The sequence below is a fragment of the Euprymna scolopes genome, chromosome 15 (assembly GCF_053919585.1).
Source record: "Euprymna scolopes isolate OS-2025 chromosome 15, ASM5391958v1, whole genome shotgun sequence".
NCBI lineage: Eukaryota > Metazoa > Mollusca > Cephalopoda > Sepiida > Sepiolidae > Euprymna > Euprymna scolopes.
Window position 1 is genome coordinate 78406582 of NC_136496.1, and position 18473 is coordinate 78425054.

General features: G+C 33.4%; 1 protein-coding gene across 1 annotated transcript in view; it reads right to left on the reverse strand.

Annotated features, from left to right (window-relative positions):
* The window catches only part of LOC145293927 (PR domain zinc finger protein 14-like), a 334529-nt gene that overhangs the window by 40533 nt on the left and 275523 nt on the right, over window positions 1–18473 (reverse strand). Inside the window, exon 6 of the mRNA XM_080140752.1 lies at window positions 15493–15622. Coding sequence (XP_079996878.1) covers window positions 15493–15622 — 130 coding nt within the window. The remainder of the gene's footprint in view (window positions 1–15492; window positions 15623–18473) is intronic.

The window sequence follows — 18473 nt, forward strand, 5'->3', positions numbered from 1 at the left end:
ATCACATAAAGTTACCACATTGACATCATCACATAAAGTTACCAAATTGACATCATGACAGATGGACATCATGACAGAAAGAGACCAAATTGACATCATCACATAAAGATACCACATTGACATCATCACATAAAGTTACCACATTGACATCATCACATAAAGTTACCAAATTGACATCATGACAGATGGACATCATGACAGAAAGAGACCAAATTGACATCATCGCAGAAAGAGATCAGACTAACATTTTTTTACAAAGGAACCGTCCTGTATATGACCTTAAACTATATCCGATGGTGAGGCCCCAGCTTGCAGGCTTTGGGAAGTGTGGAGCCACCCTTTAATTGGCATTGCTCCCAGGTCCACTCTGACCTGGACTGGTAGTACCTGTTAGGGTCCCAATTGTGGGTTAAATAGAAACCGACTTTAAAAAAAAAACAAATATACTCTATTAAAAAATTGTTCTTCAAAATTACTGGATTCGACATTAAATAACCCGAAAAGGTTTTATATGCAGTAAAAGAAAAACAACCAACAAACCAACAAAGGAATCGCTACTTATCAAAATCCAGAGGTCACTCGAGGATAAGAGTTGAACAGTGTACAGTGGTCAAAAGGACAATATAATAGTAATCGTTAGTAGTGTAAATTTGGTAAATTGGATTACTTAAGGAGAACGGCTCATCAAGAACTTGTTTACATTGGACTTGAAGACAATTAGATTGTAGTCAGCTGGAAAGCAGGTAAACGGAAGAGAGTTCCACAGGTGTGCAGTTCTAAGAAAGAAACTTTTTCATGGAATCTACGTTTAGGTTTAGGCACAAATAAAGAGTGGAATAAATTATTGATAGTTTTTGCAGCCAAACGAGTGTTTCTCGGGAATGCTTGGCGAGGGGGGACCATAGATTGGATCTCAGACGAGCACTTGCCATGAAAATAACGATAAAATAGAAACAGGCTCGTAATGTCTCTTCTGTGAGAAAGAGGCTGCAGGGAACAGGAAAGAGCATCCCCCACTAGGCTACGAAGTCTATTTTGAACGCTATCAAGGCAGGATAAGACTTCCAACAGTACAGAAAGAGACCGGATTGATATCATCACGGAAATAAACCAGATTGCCATTATCAACTAAAGACACCAAATTGACATAACCACAAAAAAAAAGCACTACAGCGACATGACAAGGAAAAGATGGAATCTCAATTACAATCAACAGGGTTTATCGGTTTTATATCGGCTTCTTAATCGCTTTTGATCGAGAAAAGAAATCCATCAAATGACCTAATGCCGCATCTAGCAAGCCCTTATTTGTACACCCCTTCTCAACGGGTGCAAAACTTGACTCCTGCGAGTAACTAAAATTCAAAGGCTGGAAGTCTTTGATCAGTGGTGTCTTCGACTTATTCTTGGGATTCGTATCTTTGATCACGTCTCAAACGCCACAATCCACGTCCGATGTAATCTTCCTAGACTTGAGGAAGTACATCTTATCAAGAGGCTCCGATTTTCGTGGTTACATATTCTCAGAGATAAAACCCGATTACAATACCTGATTTTACTCTATTGTTGTGGTACGAATTAAAATGAATATAATCATCTTTGCTACTTGTTTTGCTGTGGACCGTATAACTTAATTTAATGAGTTGTATATCAAAGAAAGATATGGAATTGTTGTTTTCTTTTTCAAAAGTAAAGTAAATTGTGAATTCTATTTTGTTTGCAATTTTAGAGGATTTCAGGAGGAAATCAAAATGTCGACTATATATCTCTAAAATGACGTACTTTTTTTGTAGACTGAATTCAAAGGGTCTAGTTTCTATAAATTCTTAAAATAATCAGGCTATAACTTCACTTAGGAGATTTCCCATGGGAGGACGAATTTTTGTTTTCGATAATTTCTATTATCAATATCTCTCATTAATGAATTCTAATTTGTTTCCTTCATATATATATGTGTGTGTATGTATGTTTATGTATGCATATCTATGTATATATGTGCGTGTGTATATGTATGTTTAAGTGTGTATATATGTATAGGCATTTGTATATATATATATATATACACATATATATATATGCATATATACATGTCATGCGCATTCCCCTCTCTCTCTCTCTCTCTATATATATATATATATATATATATATATACATGTGTGTTTGTGTTTGTGTGTGTGTGTGTGTGTGTGTGTGTGTGTGTGTCGCTATATTTTCAAACTCTATGGCTAGGGACCGCAAATGATTGGATTTTTTTATGGATCGTACTTTTATGGGTATTTAGCCGGTTTAAATAATTTTTAATGGTTAAAAATGGGCCCAAATTGAAAGAAATCGTTAAACATTCTGTACATTTATTTTATATATTCTGTACATTCATCTTAGTTTATTTATATATATATATATATATATATATATATATATATATATATATAGTTACACAATTCGCTAGAATGAATGAAATCACATAATAATATTGTTGTAATGTTTGCTAGGGTAAAAGAATGCACTTTCTGGTATTGCTTTTATCAAAAATACAAAACGGTTTAAATCAGAATGTATTTGTATTTATAAAGCTGCTAGTGGCAGTGTATGCCTGGGTTTGTGTCTTTAAGTTCGCTGTCATTTTCGTGTGAAGTGGTGCAGCCCTGTTGTCGCGAGGCGTTAGATTCCAGCGGCTAGTCTGTCCAATTAACTCAAAAACACGAATCGCTTTTTCCCGGCTGAGATGCTCGAAATGGCGATAAAAAGCAGGCGACCGATGAAATGGCGCCAAAACAAGCGTAAATTTTTGCCGCTATTTTGTGAGCGAGCTTTACCTGAACGATAGACGTATATACAGAGATAAAGAGAGAGGGAGAGAGAAAAGGAGAAAGAGAGAGAAAGAGAGAGAGAGAGGTAGAAAGGGCTGAGAAAGATAAAGAATAGGAGAGAGAGATTTATTTGTAAGAAAGAGAGAGAGAGAGAGAGAAGGAGAGAAAGAGAGAAAGAGAGATGAAAAAAGAGTGGAGGTTTTCTTTATCCCTGGAGGGTGGAATAGTTTACTTGGCAGGTTTTTTAGACAATCGACCGGAAGCGTAAACCGCAACTACGGACAAATGTGTCCTTCGATTGCCTAAGGAGTTTTTGGCCATTTTTCAAAACGGAAAGTTCCCATGAAGGAAAAAAGCACTGGACCATAGTGTTAATTATCACCAATCCAATGCTCTACCAAGTGAGCAATAACTAATACCTTGCACATACATACATGCATACATGCATGCGGTCATACGTACGTACGTACATACAAATATACTACTTTTTGTTTTATTTAAACAATGGAACCTGAATAGAATATTTACATAGAAACTTTATTAAATAACTAATAGAGATTTCTTTTTTCTCGTAAGGATACCAAATTCAGAACGTTGCTATCTATATATATATATATATATATATATATATATATAGAGAGAGAGAGAGAGAGAGAGAGAGAGAGAGAGAGAGAGTGAGAGAGAGAGAGGGTGGGAGAGACAGACAGACAGACAGAGAATAAATGACAAAAGACTATATTCCAAAGTTCATGATGTTGACCATCTTATAATTTATTCCTTTAATTCGGTTGACATTTACAATTCTTGACAGTATGTATGTTTCGTCGCGAGAAAAACAATCACTTTATTATTATATCAATTAGTAAATCTATTTTACGCTTTACTCATCAGAAGAAATAGCAACAATCAGTCCGCCAAAAGGAAATAAAGTGCGTTTTGACATGATTAAAATCCGAACATTGGAAGAGAAGCTGTAAATATATTATAATATGTTTCCATTACGCCATTTTGAATTTTAGAAATAAAGTCACTAAACCCATCTGTTCGTACTAACCTGTTCTATTAATTTAGTGACTTCATTAACCTACATCTAAAATTGCAAGTGTCTAGACCCAAAATTTGCGAAGGAGTTTAGTAGAGTCTGCAAACGTCAACTCTTTCAACTTTAACCAATTGCTAGCCAAATTTTCGCCTAAAAATTGATTAAAGAGGTTGCTGCCTAAAATTGGATGAAAAGTTTGCGAGAGACCGCAAAAGTAAAAGTTTTGAATATAATAAACTAGTTACGACCAAAGTTTCATTTCATTGGACAAAAAGCTAAGAAACATGGCCTAATAAGAGTTGGGCCCGTTTTTTGGAAGTCACTCTGTAGGCACCGCCAAAAATGGCCGCAAAATCAAGTTGTTGTTGTTTTTTAAAACGAAATTACATTTATTAAAATCCATTATTTCTGAGTAACTTTTTTTTTTCCAGAAAGATAAAACCCTGAATTTTATCATATAGAAAACAGAATAATGTAAAACTTTTTCTACTATTTTTAATTCAATTTTAAATGTTAAATTTTCCCAAAAAGTTAACAATTGACATTTTTTGTCTTGCACAAAAAACGTACTTAAATATTTAAAAAAAAAAAAAGGGTTTTTGAAATAATTAATTAATTTACTTATTGTCTAACTAAGATTTAGGATGATTTTCTAAGAGAATATGCAAAAATATTAAAATATAAGTACCTGAATTTCAAATAATTCCACTTATTCATATAGGTAACCAGATATTTCGCGTTGACGTAGAGTTCAGATCGACTCTGTTTACGTTTTCGTTTGATAAAAAGCAAACTATGGAAGACCAAACAGGCCAAAAAAAACGTATTTTTCAGTGACGAAAATTTCAATGTATTATTAAGCTGAGGCTGGCCAGTACCAGATGGGTGACCATTTGTATGCGTTTGGTTTTTAATGTGTATATGTGTGGGGGCCAGGCTCCCCAAAATGGGGGGGGGCAATTTAAAGCAGAATAAAAAAAAATTATTTCAGCACGTTTGGTCCACCGTAGTCGAAAGGCGGCAAACGTTTTCAAACGGGATCGAAAAAAATGATGCTATTTTTAACACAAAGGGCACAATATTTATCGAATTTTTTTTTTTTTTTTGGTATCGATTATTCAAAGCATGCCCTGTTTAATAATGGTCATGCATTATTCGGCTCGCTAAAAAAAAATTGTTAATTTATTTATCAAAAATTTTAAAATAGCTTTTTTCGTATAAATATTAAAAAAAATTTTTTTTTGTTTTGCTTAACTTAAATAAATTATTTTACTTAACATATTCACCGAATTTCACACTTCAAAACTCAAAAGCGGGAGAATTAAACACAATCGAAGTTCTGATATTCAAACGTCAAAATAAGGTATGCAAACAATTTTTTTTTTTAATCTATAATTCTGTCCCTTACAACAACACAATATGTTGATTTCAGTTTCAGATGATTATTTTAAGCATATTTGTTCCCACTTCAAAACAAGGGGGGTTTTGTAAGCAAAAAAAATATATATATAAATATCGTTTATGAAAAATAAGTACACTGTTATAAAGTTCATTCTTCTCCTAATAATCGCTGAAAATTTCGTATTGATCGGATAATTACCTGATTTTTGGTAGATTTTTAAAAAGACGGTCCGTCAAAAAGTACTGACCTGCCCCCCCAGTTTTGGCGGTGCCTAATATACATATACATATATATATATATATATATATATATATATATATATATATATATATATATATATATATATATATATACATACATATATATATATATATATATATATATATATATATATATATATATATATATATATACAAAATTCCAGAATTTTTTTAAGTGTTCGTATTGTTTTATTTGTTTATTATGCACATTAATATATTCTTTTAAGAACAATATTGCAAGATTATTTTGTGTTCCGCTTGAATAATTAAAGTTTATAAATGCGTTTTGGTTAAATTAAACATGCCGACTGTATAATGGCGGTCAAATCTGAAGTCAAAATTTCGACCGGTGTTAACACAATAATGAATAAATAAATAATAAATAAATTAATAAAAACGGCAAAATAGGATTCCTTCTTATTTTGCGGTGTCACCGGTCGAAATATCTGACTTCAGATTTGGATGACATGATACAGTGGGTATCGTCAATTTAGCAGTTTCAACGGCATCGTCCAGTTTGAACAACACAAATTGAGCAGCATCGTCCAATTTGAGCAACACAAACAAACGAAATGTTGCCAGATTAAAACATTCTGGCTGATTTGGACCAGTCTTATCTCTGCACGGTCAGCAAACCGAAAAGGAATCGAGTGGTGTCTGATATGCTCAACTTGTATCGGTCGAGTGTTTATTTCGAAGTCACTCGAATAAGGAAAGAAAATTAATCAGCCGGAAACGGTGACTTCCGCAATTTCTGACTTGATTGATGAATCGATGCAAAGAAGACGACAAAAGATGAATTAAGTTTCATGGCGCAATCAAAACGAGCCTTGATTTGGTTTTTGGGCGGGAAATTCCAGTTCTTCCTCTTTTTGCTTCTTTGATTTTTATCCCTTTCGCTTCTCGCTCAACTGTGCTTTGTTGAAGACACACATACGCAGCAAATAACAAATATAAATAATTTATTTGAAAGTAGAACTTTTTCTTAAATCTTTAGAGTTTCTTAAAGAAACTAATTTGTACAAAAATATTTAATAATAAAAAAAATCCAATACTAACAATATGATATAACCTGACAAAAAAAAAAACATGTGAAGCATGCATGGTCCCCCCGTGGGTGCACGGTGAACGAGGTTAAAAATTTGCCCCCCCCCCATTGAGCCTCAAACGTTCCAAGGGGACGTCCAATTCTGGTGAAAATGAACAAACGGTGCAATTTTAGGCCTTACCATATGTAAATTTGAGTTCTGCGCCATGCAAAAAAAGAAATGACTCAGTCCATCCTCCCCCCCCCATTTAGCCCAAAAGTTCTCAAGGCTTTTACATATTTTAATTTGAGTTCAACACCATGCAAAACTGCTAAATAAACATACACAGAAAACAAATATGTTAAAATAGTCCTCAAAATTGAATGTTTTTATTAACCCTAAAAGAGCCCCTGATGCACACCCAAGAGTTATCGCGAAATATAGACAAACAAAATTATATAGAAATCAGTTTTCCCGGAAAAATCCGTTCTGTTACTTTTTTACTTACATTATGTTTAATGTTTGTGCAAAATTTCAAAAAATTCCAAGGCGTAGTTATTGAAAAAAGTGCGTACAGACGAACGGACAAGGGTGAATTTACAGATCCAATCTCCTTTTGTCGGGGGACCAAAAATATCAGTTAACTTACAATGACTTTGTAGTGATTATTTTGTTACTAAGCAAAATAATCGGCCAGATAATAGTTTAAACAATATAGAAGACATAAAAAACGCTTTCGAAAATTTAAAAAGCAAACAATCTAAAAACATCGCCACAAAAAAAAAACAAAAAAAAAACACAAAAATAGCAAAAAAAAAAAAAACATTGTAAAATTATCAAACTGACTGGTTATGAAAAGAAATAAATGAATAAATAATTAAAGATGATTTAAAAAAAAATGTTTGACACGAGATAACCTTATAATTGTTGACAGATCATTAAGCATAAACAGAAATGCCTTTCAAGATAAAATTGTTAATGGCAGACGGCGTGTTTTTTAGTCGGGAATATGAAGAGTCATTATGGTCCTTAAAGCAGCAGGCATCTAGAACTGTTTTTACCTTCCTCTCCATCAGAGTTGGGTGCCTTGCTTAATGCAGTGTTGACTGTTAAAAAATCGGACGGTGCCCATAACCGATAATGTGTATAAAAATTACCTGATCAGACCTGATGGAATTCCCGAGGAGTGGAACGTTATGCCACCGACAATAAACAACCTTGACATAAAGAAGAAGCGGAAGGAGAAATTTTCTTTACTGCCTTCAAAAGGGTGGAGTGCATACCCGTATTATAGCCTCAAGCCGATTTAATAGAATTAGTATACGTAATACCATAATCTATTCCAAGACCAGGTACCCGGAAAGGCCTTTTAGCAAATTAGAACAATCCACAAATGTCAAGACGCTTCGAACTCCGTTGGCAACGAGTTTAAAATTTTGGAATCAAATGCGTTTTCATCGTTTGGGATCTCTTTCGTTTTTTTTTTTTTTTTCTTAGAACATTTCATTTGGAAATAATTTTGTATTTTTTTCTTTTTTTATTTTATTTTTTACAAAGGAATCATCACTTATCAAGCCTGAAGGCGATTCAAGAATAAGGGTTAATGAATGTAATGTGGTAGTGTAATATTCGTTAATGGTGTACATTGGGTAGAATTTGATTATTTAAGGTGATAGTTCAACAATAACTTATTTACACTGAACGTGAAGCCTACCATATTGTAATCGGCTGGGAAGTAGGCCAGCGGAAGTGTTCAACGGGCAGGCAGTCCTAGGAACAGGAGCTTTGTTCATGAATCTGCGTTTAGATTGATGCACAGAGAGTGGGGAAATTGTTGATATTGGTTGTAGCTAGTCGAGTATTTTTTTGTGAAAGTTTGGCAAGGAGAGACCATAGGGGGGAGTTCAGACAAGCACTTGCTATGAACATGAGGATAGAGCAGAGACAGGCTCGCAACGTCTTTTCTGTAGATGAGAGGTTGCAGGGAAGAGAAAAGGGTATCGCCTACTAGATTTAGAACCCATTTTTAACTTTATCAAGGCAGGATAGGGCGCGCCGAAATATGTCCAGATATGCCAACAGTACTCCATTTTAAGATATACTTGGCTCTTATGCAGATAGTGGATTGCATCGGAAGTGAGATATCCGCCGGAGCGATAGAATGATCCAACCATTTTTCCAGCGATCTTGGCAACAGAAATGATATATGTGTTCCATTTTAGATTAGGAGTAAAGGTCAATCTTAGAAGCTTGTCAAAACATGGTGCCTCCCCAAGACGAGAACCAGTTATTTCAATTCAGCCTAATGAAGGTCAGAGCGATTATGATGGAAAGAGAGAAACTTGGTTTTTGATGCGTTAAAATTAACCAGACACCTTTTCTCCATTGCATCACCTACTCAAGATTAGAAGAGAACGAATCAGAAATATCTTGTGTTTTTTTTTTTACATAGGCATCACCACTTATCAAGGCCCAGGGGCAATTGAGGATAAGGATTAAAGAGTGTAAAGTAGTCCATTGGACAATATAGTAATTGTCGGTAATGGAAATTCAGTAAATTTGTTAACTTAAGGGGAACTCTAATCGAGAACTTGTTTACATTAGACTTGAAAACAACCATATTGTAGTCAGCTTGAAAGCAGGAAAACGGAAGACAATTCCACAGGCGTGCAGTTCTAAGTTGCCATTGTTTATTTTCGCGTAAAATGGGACATTTTTTTATACCTTCTTTTTGTTATAATTTAATTTAATTTATTTCTATTTTTATATTTCTTGTTGAAGTTTGGGAAGAAGAAATAACAATCGATAATATATTATTAATAGATTTGTTAGTTTAAAAATTGAAATAAAAGAAACAAAGCGAATTTAGTTACCAACACACTCTACGAACCCTTAAGTGTAATATTTATAAGCAGATACAATTATAAATAAGAGGCATGCGCTAAACTTTTATTCAGTGCAAGAAACCAGACCCAAAACTATTCAAAGTTACAATCAAACACTATTTTGTATATATATTATGAAAATCCGAATCACACGGATAAAGTTATGGACTCGAGAAAGGTGTTTAATTTTGTGTAATTAAGACCCTGTAAATGGGTAATAAAATAGTAAAAACGTGTTAAACTATATTTAATGTTGTGTAAGCTAATTATAATGATATTTAAACCATAGTTAGTTATGGTTTACATTCCTTTAAGATAGCATAAGGTAACACAAATTTAAATAAAGAGTTTAATATTAGGTACCTTACAGAAAAATTGTTTTTAAGATAATAATCCACTTAGTACTAAAAAACATAGTAAGTAGAATACTCCAAAATGTAACTAGCAATCAAATAACATTTCAAATGTGTTTTAGATTAAACAAACATATTGCTGCCGAACTCCCCACCCAGGTTATCTCCGATAAATATGGGCTTTACAATAGTATCTTCTTACGCTTCCGTGTCAATATGCCGTATTTGTGGTTAATATTTTTTTAATTAAATTACCCCAAGAGATCACATGTGAAACAGACAACCCAAACAAACTAATGAATTGTGCTTGTGTATTAAGTAATCCGAAAGGGTCGATATGCCGTATTACATATCAAACCAAGGTTATTTTCACAGTAGGTTGTCTTTATTTTTTGTTTTGTTTCAGTATCTGATTAGATTTCAAAACCAGGAAGATATCCTTTTTTTCCTTAAAAAGGATTCGATAAAGAGTTTTACCTTTTGTTTTTTTCACCATTTTTATTTTTAGGAAAAGGCCACTTTCTTTTCCTGTATTTAAATGTTCTCGATCAAAAATCGAACATTCTCAGAACCAGGATGCTGGAAAATCAATTCAAATCTTTTCACAGTCAATTGCACCCCATCCTCACACCCTTTTTTCTTTAACAAACCCACCACTACCACCACAACCACCGCCACTGACAAAAAATAACCTCGTTAATAATAAAGCCTATCAATGGACGTAGTAGCAGAGGGAGTAGAAATGTCGGAATAGAAAAGCAAACTTTTTTATCCAGTCGGAATTAGCACGGACAGAATGTCAATGGAAGTATTAATGATTTGTATACATAGCAGCGCCCCCAAGCGAGTGAATCTCTCGTCAGCAAAGGATCAGGGAATCAACTACTTCCGGTGAATAGAAAATTGCGACTATGTTACATTCAAACGGCTCAGTAATCTTCTTTAGATCAGTGAACGGGTGATTATTTTGCTCGAATTTATTGACCTTTTGTCATTTTTATCTTATTTTCTTTTCTGTATCTTTTTTTAATTCTTGACAACGTTATTTTATACGTTAAAGAGAGAAGAAACACACTCATGCACAAACACATAATATCTATCCATCTCTCTTTCTCTCTCTCTCTCTCCCTCCCTCTCTCTCTCTCTCTCTCTCTCTCTCTCTCTCTCTCTCTCTCTATATATATATATATATATATATATATATATATATATACTAGCAAAAGTACGCGTCGTTGACTGGGTTCAAAAACAGCCTACAGAAAATGGACTCTTATTTCTGAAAGTATGATAGGTTATGAAAAGGAAGGGTTGTAAAGAGATAGCTTCGAATTTGGAGGTATCAAAACCAAAGCAAAATATGACGAAAGTAAAAATAAAATAGATAAAACCCAGAATTTATTATACCATACCTGTTCACACTGAAACACTTATCACAATATTCTCTGGATCTATATTAAAAAGCCTTGTTAAACTTTGTGACATATGTTCATTCTATGGATGTCAGGCGCGAACGAACGCCCCATAATTTTATTATACCATATTTCTTCAAACCGAAACATAATTATCAAAATATACTTACGCAGATAGATATGAAAAGTCTTTATTAAAGTTTGTGCCTATTTCCATTCTATGGAGGCCAGGCGCGGATGCAAGCCCCACACTTTTATTATACCATCCCTATTTAAGTTAAAACATACTTATCAAAGTATTCTTATGTACATCTATATCAAAAACACTTGTAAACGTTTTTTTTTTTAATTTTTTATTTCCATACTTTGTGGGCCAGGCGCGAACGTAGACCCCACAATTTTAATGAACCACTGTTCTGCCAGATCAAGCATACCCATTCCTGTGTCTCGATACATCTTCTATCATTATATGTAATCAGTTTTTTAAAATAGTCAACCATATAGGAGCCTATTCGTGACCAGACACACACACACAGACATTCAGCTTTATATTATATATATATATATATATATATATATATATATATATACACACACACATTCCTTAGCCTCTAAACCACGCCCATACGCGCATTTAATAATAAATGTGTAAATTTCAACTGCATTTCTTGCGGTTAACGTTGGCATTGTGGTTTTTTCTTTACTGATAGAGTCAGAGATGGCTAAGTGGCTGGGTTCGAATCTTCGTACCGGCTGTAATTATGACTCCCTTCACTGATAATTCACGAAAGGATGAAACACTAGTGCCTGTACGTAATTAGAAAACATCATAGTAATAATTATATATAGGATTCTTCAGGAGCCTGAAGAATCCTAGAGTGGATGAAACGCGGAATATTCAGTGTAGCTTAATCGCCATATATATTTTATAACTTACTAACTAGCTCTACCTACGTATTGAGCACTGTTGAAGTAAATACTTAAAGTTTACTCATAAATTCATACTTTCGTATATTAAATTTTATGTGAGTAAATGAAGTAGTATATATATATATATATATATATATATATATATATATATATATATATATATACAGAAAGAGAGAGAAAGAGGTATAGAAGAAAGATAAATGTATAGAATTAAACTGATAGATTAATATAAATAAAATGAGATAAATTTAGCTATTTATTAATTGTAAAAAAATGAATAGAAAGTTCAATTTATAGATAAATATATACGAGTATATACACATAGATCTTTATTTTAATCATTTCTTAACGTCCTGCTCCGATCGTAAGTAGTAGTCTATAATGCTCTTTGTATTTAAGCACAATCAGTAGATTATTATTTGTCACTGTATCTTTATACACACACGCACACACACACACACACACACACACACATATATATATATATATATATATATATATATATATATATATATAAAAGTGAACGTGTCTGTGTGTCTCTGTGTGTGTCTGTGTACATTTCCCTACGCAATAACTCTGTCAATCTTTAGTCTACAGACTCGAAATTAGATATACAGGGTACTGAGATTTGGGAAAATCGATATGATCGGTTTTGGGGCAGAAATTTGGCGATTAAGAGGTCAAAGTTCAACGATTTGACCTTTGAGAACTCTACCAAACCCCCCGCGACAATTTTTGGTCTACGCACTTGAACTTTTAGGTATATATGTTCCTTGGACATGGATCTAACTTAATAACTTGATTTGAGCCCAAAACAATAAATGTTAAGGGGTCATAATAGGGATCAAAGTTGAAAAAAATTGACCCCAGCGGTCTCTTCCAAATTACTTAGACAATTTCTGGTCTAAATATTTGCAATTTTACATAAAGGGTATTCAGAGATAGGGCAAGCTTTTTCATCAGTTTGTGTCGACAATTTTTAGTTACCAATTTATAAATGTATGTATGTATGTCTATTTGCATGTCTACCTTAAACTTTCAATAGAGGCGACGGATTTTACCAAGATCAGTATCGTTTTTAAGTTCGACCTTTCATACGACAAATATGGCTTAAAACAGTAATATCTTCCCCTTCAACTAGGCACTTTTCTTCAGGGGGAGGGTCACTTTTTTCGCCGATATTTTTAAAAATTATCTTCTCCTTAGATTGTCTAGCCTTAATTTTTAAAAATGTCGCTTCCGGTTTGGCGGTGATCGTAACAGCATAAACGTTAGGTTTTATCCAGTTCTTTTCCTCCTTTGCAGTACGGGTTCGAGCCTGCCTTCCTACTACCACTTTTTTTTTTTTTTTTGCTCAACATACACATCCAAACACCCGGGCAACGCCGGGCTGAAATGCTAGTACATATATATATATATATATATATATATATATATATATATATATATATATATATATACAGCGTGACTCAAAAAAACGGGCCCCAACTCTAATTAGGCCCCATTTCTTAGTGTTTTGTCCGAATGAAATGAAACTTTGGTCATAACTAGTTTATTTTATTTAAAACATCACATAAAAACACTAGGGTTTTTGGCCTTTTTTCTCCGTTGACTGTAAATGCTCAGAAAAACAATTGAATGTCCTCTGTTTTTGGGTCACCCTATATCCCTATATATATATATATATATATATATATATATATATATATATATATATATATATATATATATATATCTTTCGTTAATTATATCTTGACGTCGTGCTCCTATCGTAAGTACGTAGCCTATAATGCCTTTTGTTTTTAAGGACAGTCAGTAGATTATCATAAATTGCTCTCTCTCTCTCTCTCTATATATATATATATATATATATATATATATATATATATATATATGTGTGTGTGTGTGTGTGTGTGTGTGTGTGTGTGTGTGTGTGTGTGTGTGTGTGTGTGTGTGCATGTGTGTCAAAAATATCGTATATTCATTACCCACACAGTAGAACCGTAGAGCGTAATGATGAGAAGTCTTGACTGTCATTTGTGTGGTCGGTTTTCAATCTTGGCTTGAGGCAGTTGCCTGTCTAGTCGCACTGATGAACTGTGAAACAGCGGAACAGTATGTGGATGACATATATATATATATATATATATATATATATATATATATATATACATGACGTATATTATATATATAACGTACACATATATATTATATAACATTTAGCCGTCTGACCTAATTTAGAGCTATTTCATTCTGTGCCCGATTGCTGCTGCTTAATATTCATTTTATTTTATTCCCTATTTTCCTCTCTACTTTTCTCCATTAATATTTTTCTGCCCAACTCCCATCCTACGCAGTACACCTCTTCTTTTGCCTTTGAAAGTTTTTCTATTGCTTCTTTCCATTTCTAATCTAAAAAGTTATTTAAAACGATATTGTCTATTTTTCCTATAAATTTGTATAATGCTGATTTTTCTCCTCTTCTTTTTTTCCTCGTCTTTTTTCTCCTCTTCTTTTTTTCTTCAACCCATAACAAGGCATATCAAACACTTGCACATTAGGGATACTAATTTTAATCATCCCTAAGAAAGACGATACGAAGCATTTAGCTTTGAAATACCGTAACCTAAAAAGGTTCTCCTTTATTTTCCTTTCACTAATGTAATCTATATATATATATATATATATATATATATATATATATATATATAAAAGTGAACGTGTTTGTGTGTGTGTTTGTGTGTGTGTCTGTGTACATTTTCCAACGCAATAACTCTGTCAATTTTTAGTGCACAGACTCCAAATTTGATATACAGGGTACTGAGATTTGGGAAAATCTTTATAATCCGTTTTCGGCCAGAAATTTCGCTTTTAATTTATCAAAATTCAATGATTAGATCTTTGAGAACTCTACCAAACTTCTCCACCAATTTTGGGTCTAAACACTTGAAATTTTAGATATAGATTCCTTGAGCATGGATCTAACTTAATAACTTAATGTGAGCCGAAAACAATAAATGTTAAGGGGTCATAATAGGGGTCAAAGTTTTAAAAATTGACCTTTTTTTTTTCTTGCTCAACATACACCGCCAAACACCCGGGCAACGCCGGGCTTAAAGGCTAGTCATCTATAAACGTCATTGGCAGGATAATGTATCTTTAATCCTTATCTCCTTTTCTATTCTTATAACTTGCTTCTCTTAATCGGGTAGAGCTTTAACTATCCTGAACTCGACAATACGGTCACTCTCATAGATATTTTCTTGTAGCGTTCTAAATCGTAACAGTAATAAACACCCGTCACATTCTATTTAAAACAGAAAATTTTGAGCGGGAAAATGTGAAGAGAAATTTTGTAAACCAAATGAATTACCTTGTACACAAATGACACGGGTATTTTCGGTCCCCTTGGTCAACGCATCGCGTGTACTTTAAATGTTTGTCTCTGTAGTATCTATAAGCAAACACCTTGCCGCAACGATCGCACTGGTAACCTTCACTGGCTGAAAAGAAAAAAAAATTTAAATGAAGAAAAAAGTTGAAAAACAAAAAATAAAATAACACAGAAAAAAAATCTCAATAAATATTTTATATTATAGTACTAGCAAGGAGACTCGACGTTGCCCTGGACTGAATGGTGGTCAACGAATGTTTCACAATCCCATATTTTTATTGTGATTCGAAATCGGTGAAATCACCTATTTTTTAATCAAATCGATTAATTACCTGCTTTAGTTGTGGACTTATCTCGATGCACCGAGAGGAAGCTTCAAATGATTCCTGAAGTGATTTAGTCCGCAACACATTGTATTCTACATTGCACTGTAGAGAACCTACTGTTGATTTTATAAAATTATTTTTATATATAAGGGCTTGAATTAATGTTTAAAATGTAAATGTTAAGTATCATGGTTCAATTATGCGTTAGACAGAAACATTCATTTCAGATGTGCCCCTGTCATATCAAAGAACCTACTGCGTATTTTATATGCCTGGCCTGTCTGCTTGCGTGGCAATAAAACTTCTGTAATGACGTTACGCTGTACAAGGTGTTAACTTGAGTCAAAATAGCCTGTTCCTTCTTTCATTGGAGTTATTCGATATCAATTATCGATGCTTATCGAAGACATTCTGATATAAAGCTTATCTAAAAACACTGCCAGTACATTTGTGTGAAATTTCATTAAATATCAAGCCAACCGTTGCGAAGTCTACAGGGAGCGAACTCACACACACAGAGTCAAATTTACCTTTATGTAATAGTCGCTAGATACATAGAAAAATAAACCTTCAAAAATATTGTATATCATAGTATTACTGTAAAATCATTGCCAGTTAAATATTCTTCAAATCAATAAAACGAATATCACATTGTAGATTTTTAGTCAGTTGAGGAGAAGAGTCCCTTAGAGGCGAAGGGTAGAAGATTAGACTATGTAGATACAATTTGAATTCCTGACGTCATCAACCGGTCGATCAGATGAATAAAGAAGTCATCATTTATATTGTAACTGCTATCTTGTGTCATCCTTCATCATGAACGAAAGGTAATTGTGTTTATCATCTTATAATGAACTTTTTGTAATCCTTCGAAGATTATGTATCTCCCCTCCTTGTGTTAAGAACTGTGCATCATATCACCCAGTCCGTATTAAAAAATATGTATAAATGTCACTATCATTCTGTCGGTGTTAAAAGAACTATAAAATATAAAAAATGTCTTCTCTCCCTCATCATCACTATCGTTATGTCCTCAATATGAACTCCGCGTCATCTCCAATATGTACCCCTTCACAACACTATCCATTCGCTTGAAATTCTAAATGGGACAATTTGATGCACGTGCGCTTCAGAAATATTACATTTTTTTTATTTACTATTCGAAGAACAACACTGAAACTAGCTCAAACATAAAGATTAGGATTGCCTATACTTTTTTTCTTATTTCTATCATATTGAACCAGTTGCAAAAGATTAGGTAATGTATTTAAAAGAGAGGCATTTGAGGAGGGGGTTAAAATGTACATGACAGAGAATGAAAGAGAGACAGGGGAGAGAGAGGGAGAGAGGGGGAAAGGGGAACTAGATATATATATATATATATATATATATATATATATATATATATATATATATATATATATATATAGATAGATAGATAGATAGGTAGATAGGTAGATAGATAGATAGATAGATATGGAAAGGCATGATAGTTACACAATTTTTCTGAACTATATTGGTTCGCTATACGTTTAGTTTTAATTTGTTGAATGTGATTTTTGTTTTAATTTTAATTTCAGGAACTTTTCAGAAAACTTCCCCTCGTCCACTGCTGAAGTTTATTCTTATTTATTTATATTTCTTTTTATGTTTATTTTCCGGGTTATTCTAGTTGGACCACTCCGAAATAAAGCAGAACGTGTCTTTGAGACAAAAAAAAAAGAAAGAAAGAATTGAATATCAAAACACACTGAAGGCGATGATAAGCACTCTTTAACGTACAGAGGTTTACAAAAAAAAAAAAATGAAAGAAAAAAAATGACGAGGGCGGGTGAAACTAAACGTAAGAGCAAATGATCTCATTCCGGCTTGATTGGAACTGAAGCATTTTTCGGCCAATCAGTGTGGATATACACACTGGCGGCCATTGTGAATTTCCCACACATCTTCTTGAATATGCAGTGCAGCGCTAGACAAAAACAAACAAACAAGCAAACAAACAAATAAGGAATGGTGGATAAACGCCGTCGAATCGGCTGTACATGTCTTCGGAGGAGGGCATGTCATTCGAAACCGTTTAATCCTCATTAATGATTGCTAGCGGCAAGTCCATTTTATTTAAAATATCACGAAAAACAACGAATTAGAACAGCTACAACACGTCTTTTTCTTCTTTTCTTCGTCTTATTATTCTTGGTGTTGTTATTATAATGTTTTTACTGTTATGATTATTGTTATTGTTGTTATTATTACTGTTGTTATTGTTATTATTATGTTGTTATTGTTATCATTATTATTTTTTGTTGTTCTTGTTAGTATTATTGTTGTTATTGTTAATCATTGTTGTCGTTATCATCATCATCATTACTATTATTATTCACTAGGAGTTCTCACATAGGCCATCATGAGAGATTACTCGCTGATAATAGACGGTGGTGTTCCTTGGAGTGTGGGTAACAATATATGTCCCACATTTCCATTACGCTCCACCTGTTGATTACCTCTGCAAATGATTGTGAGTTATTGCAACAGTCGTTTCGATTACCACTGATCTCTTTCTGGCAGCGACATTGGTCTTCACTGGGATCTCAGTGACAATAAGCATCCTCAATATCATACCCCTCTTGGCACTCA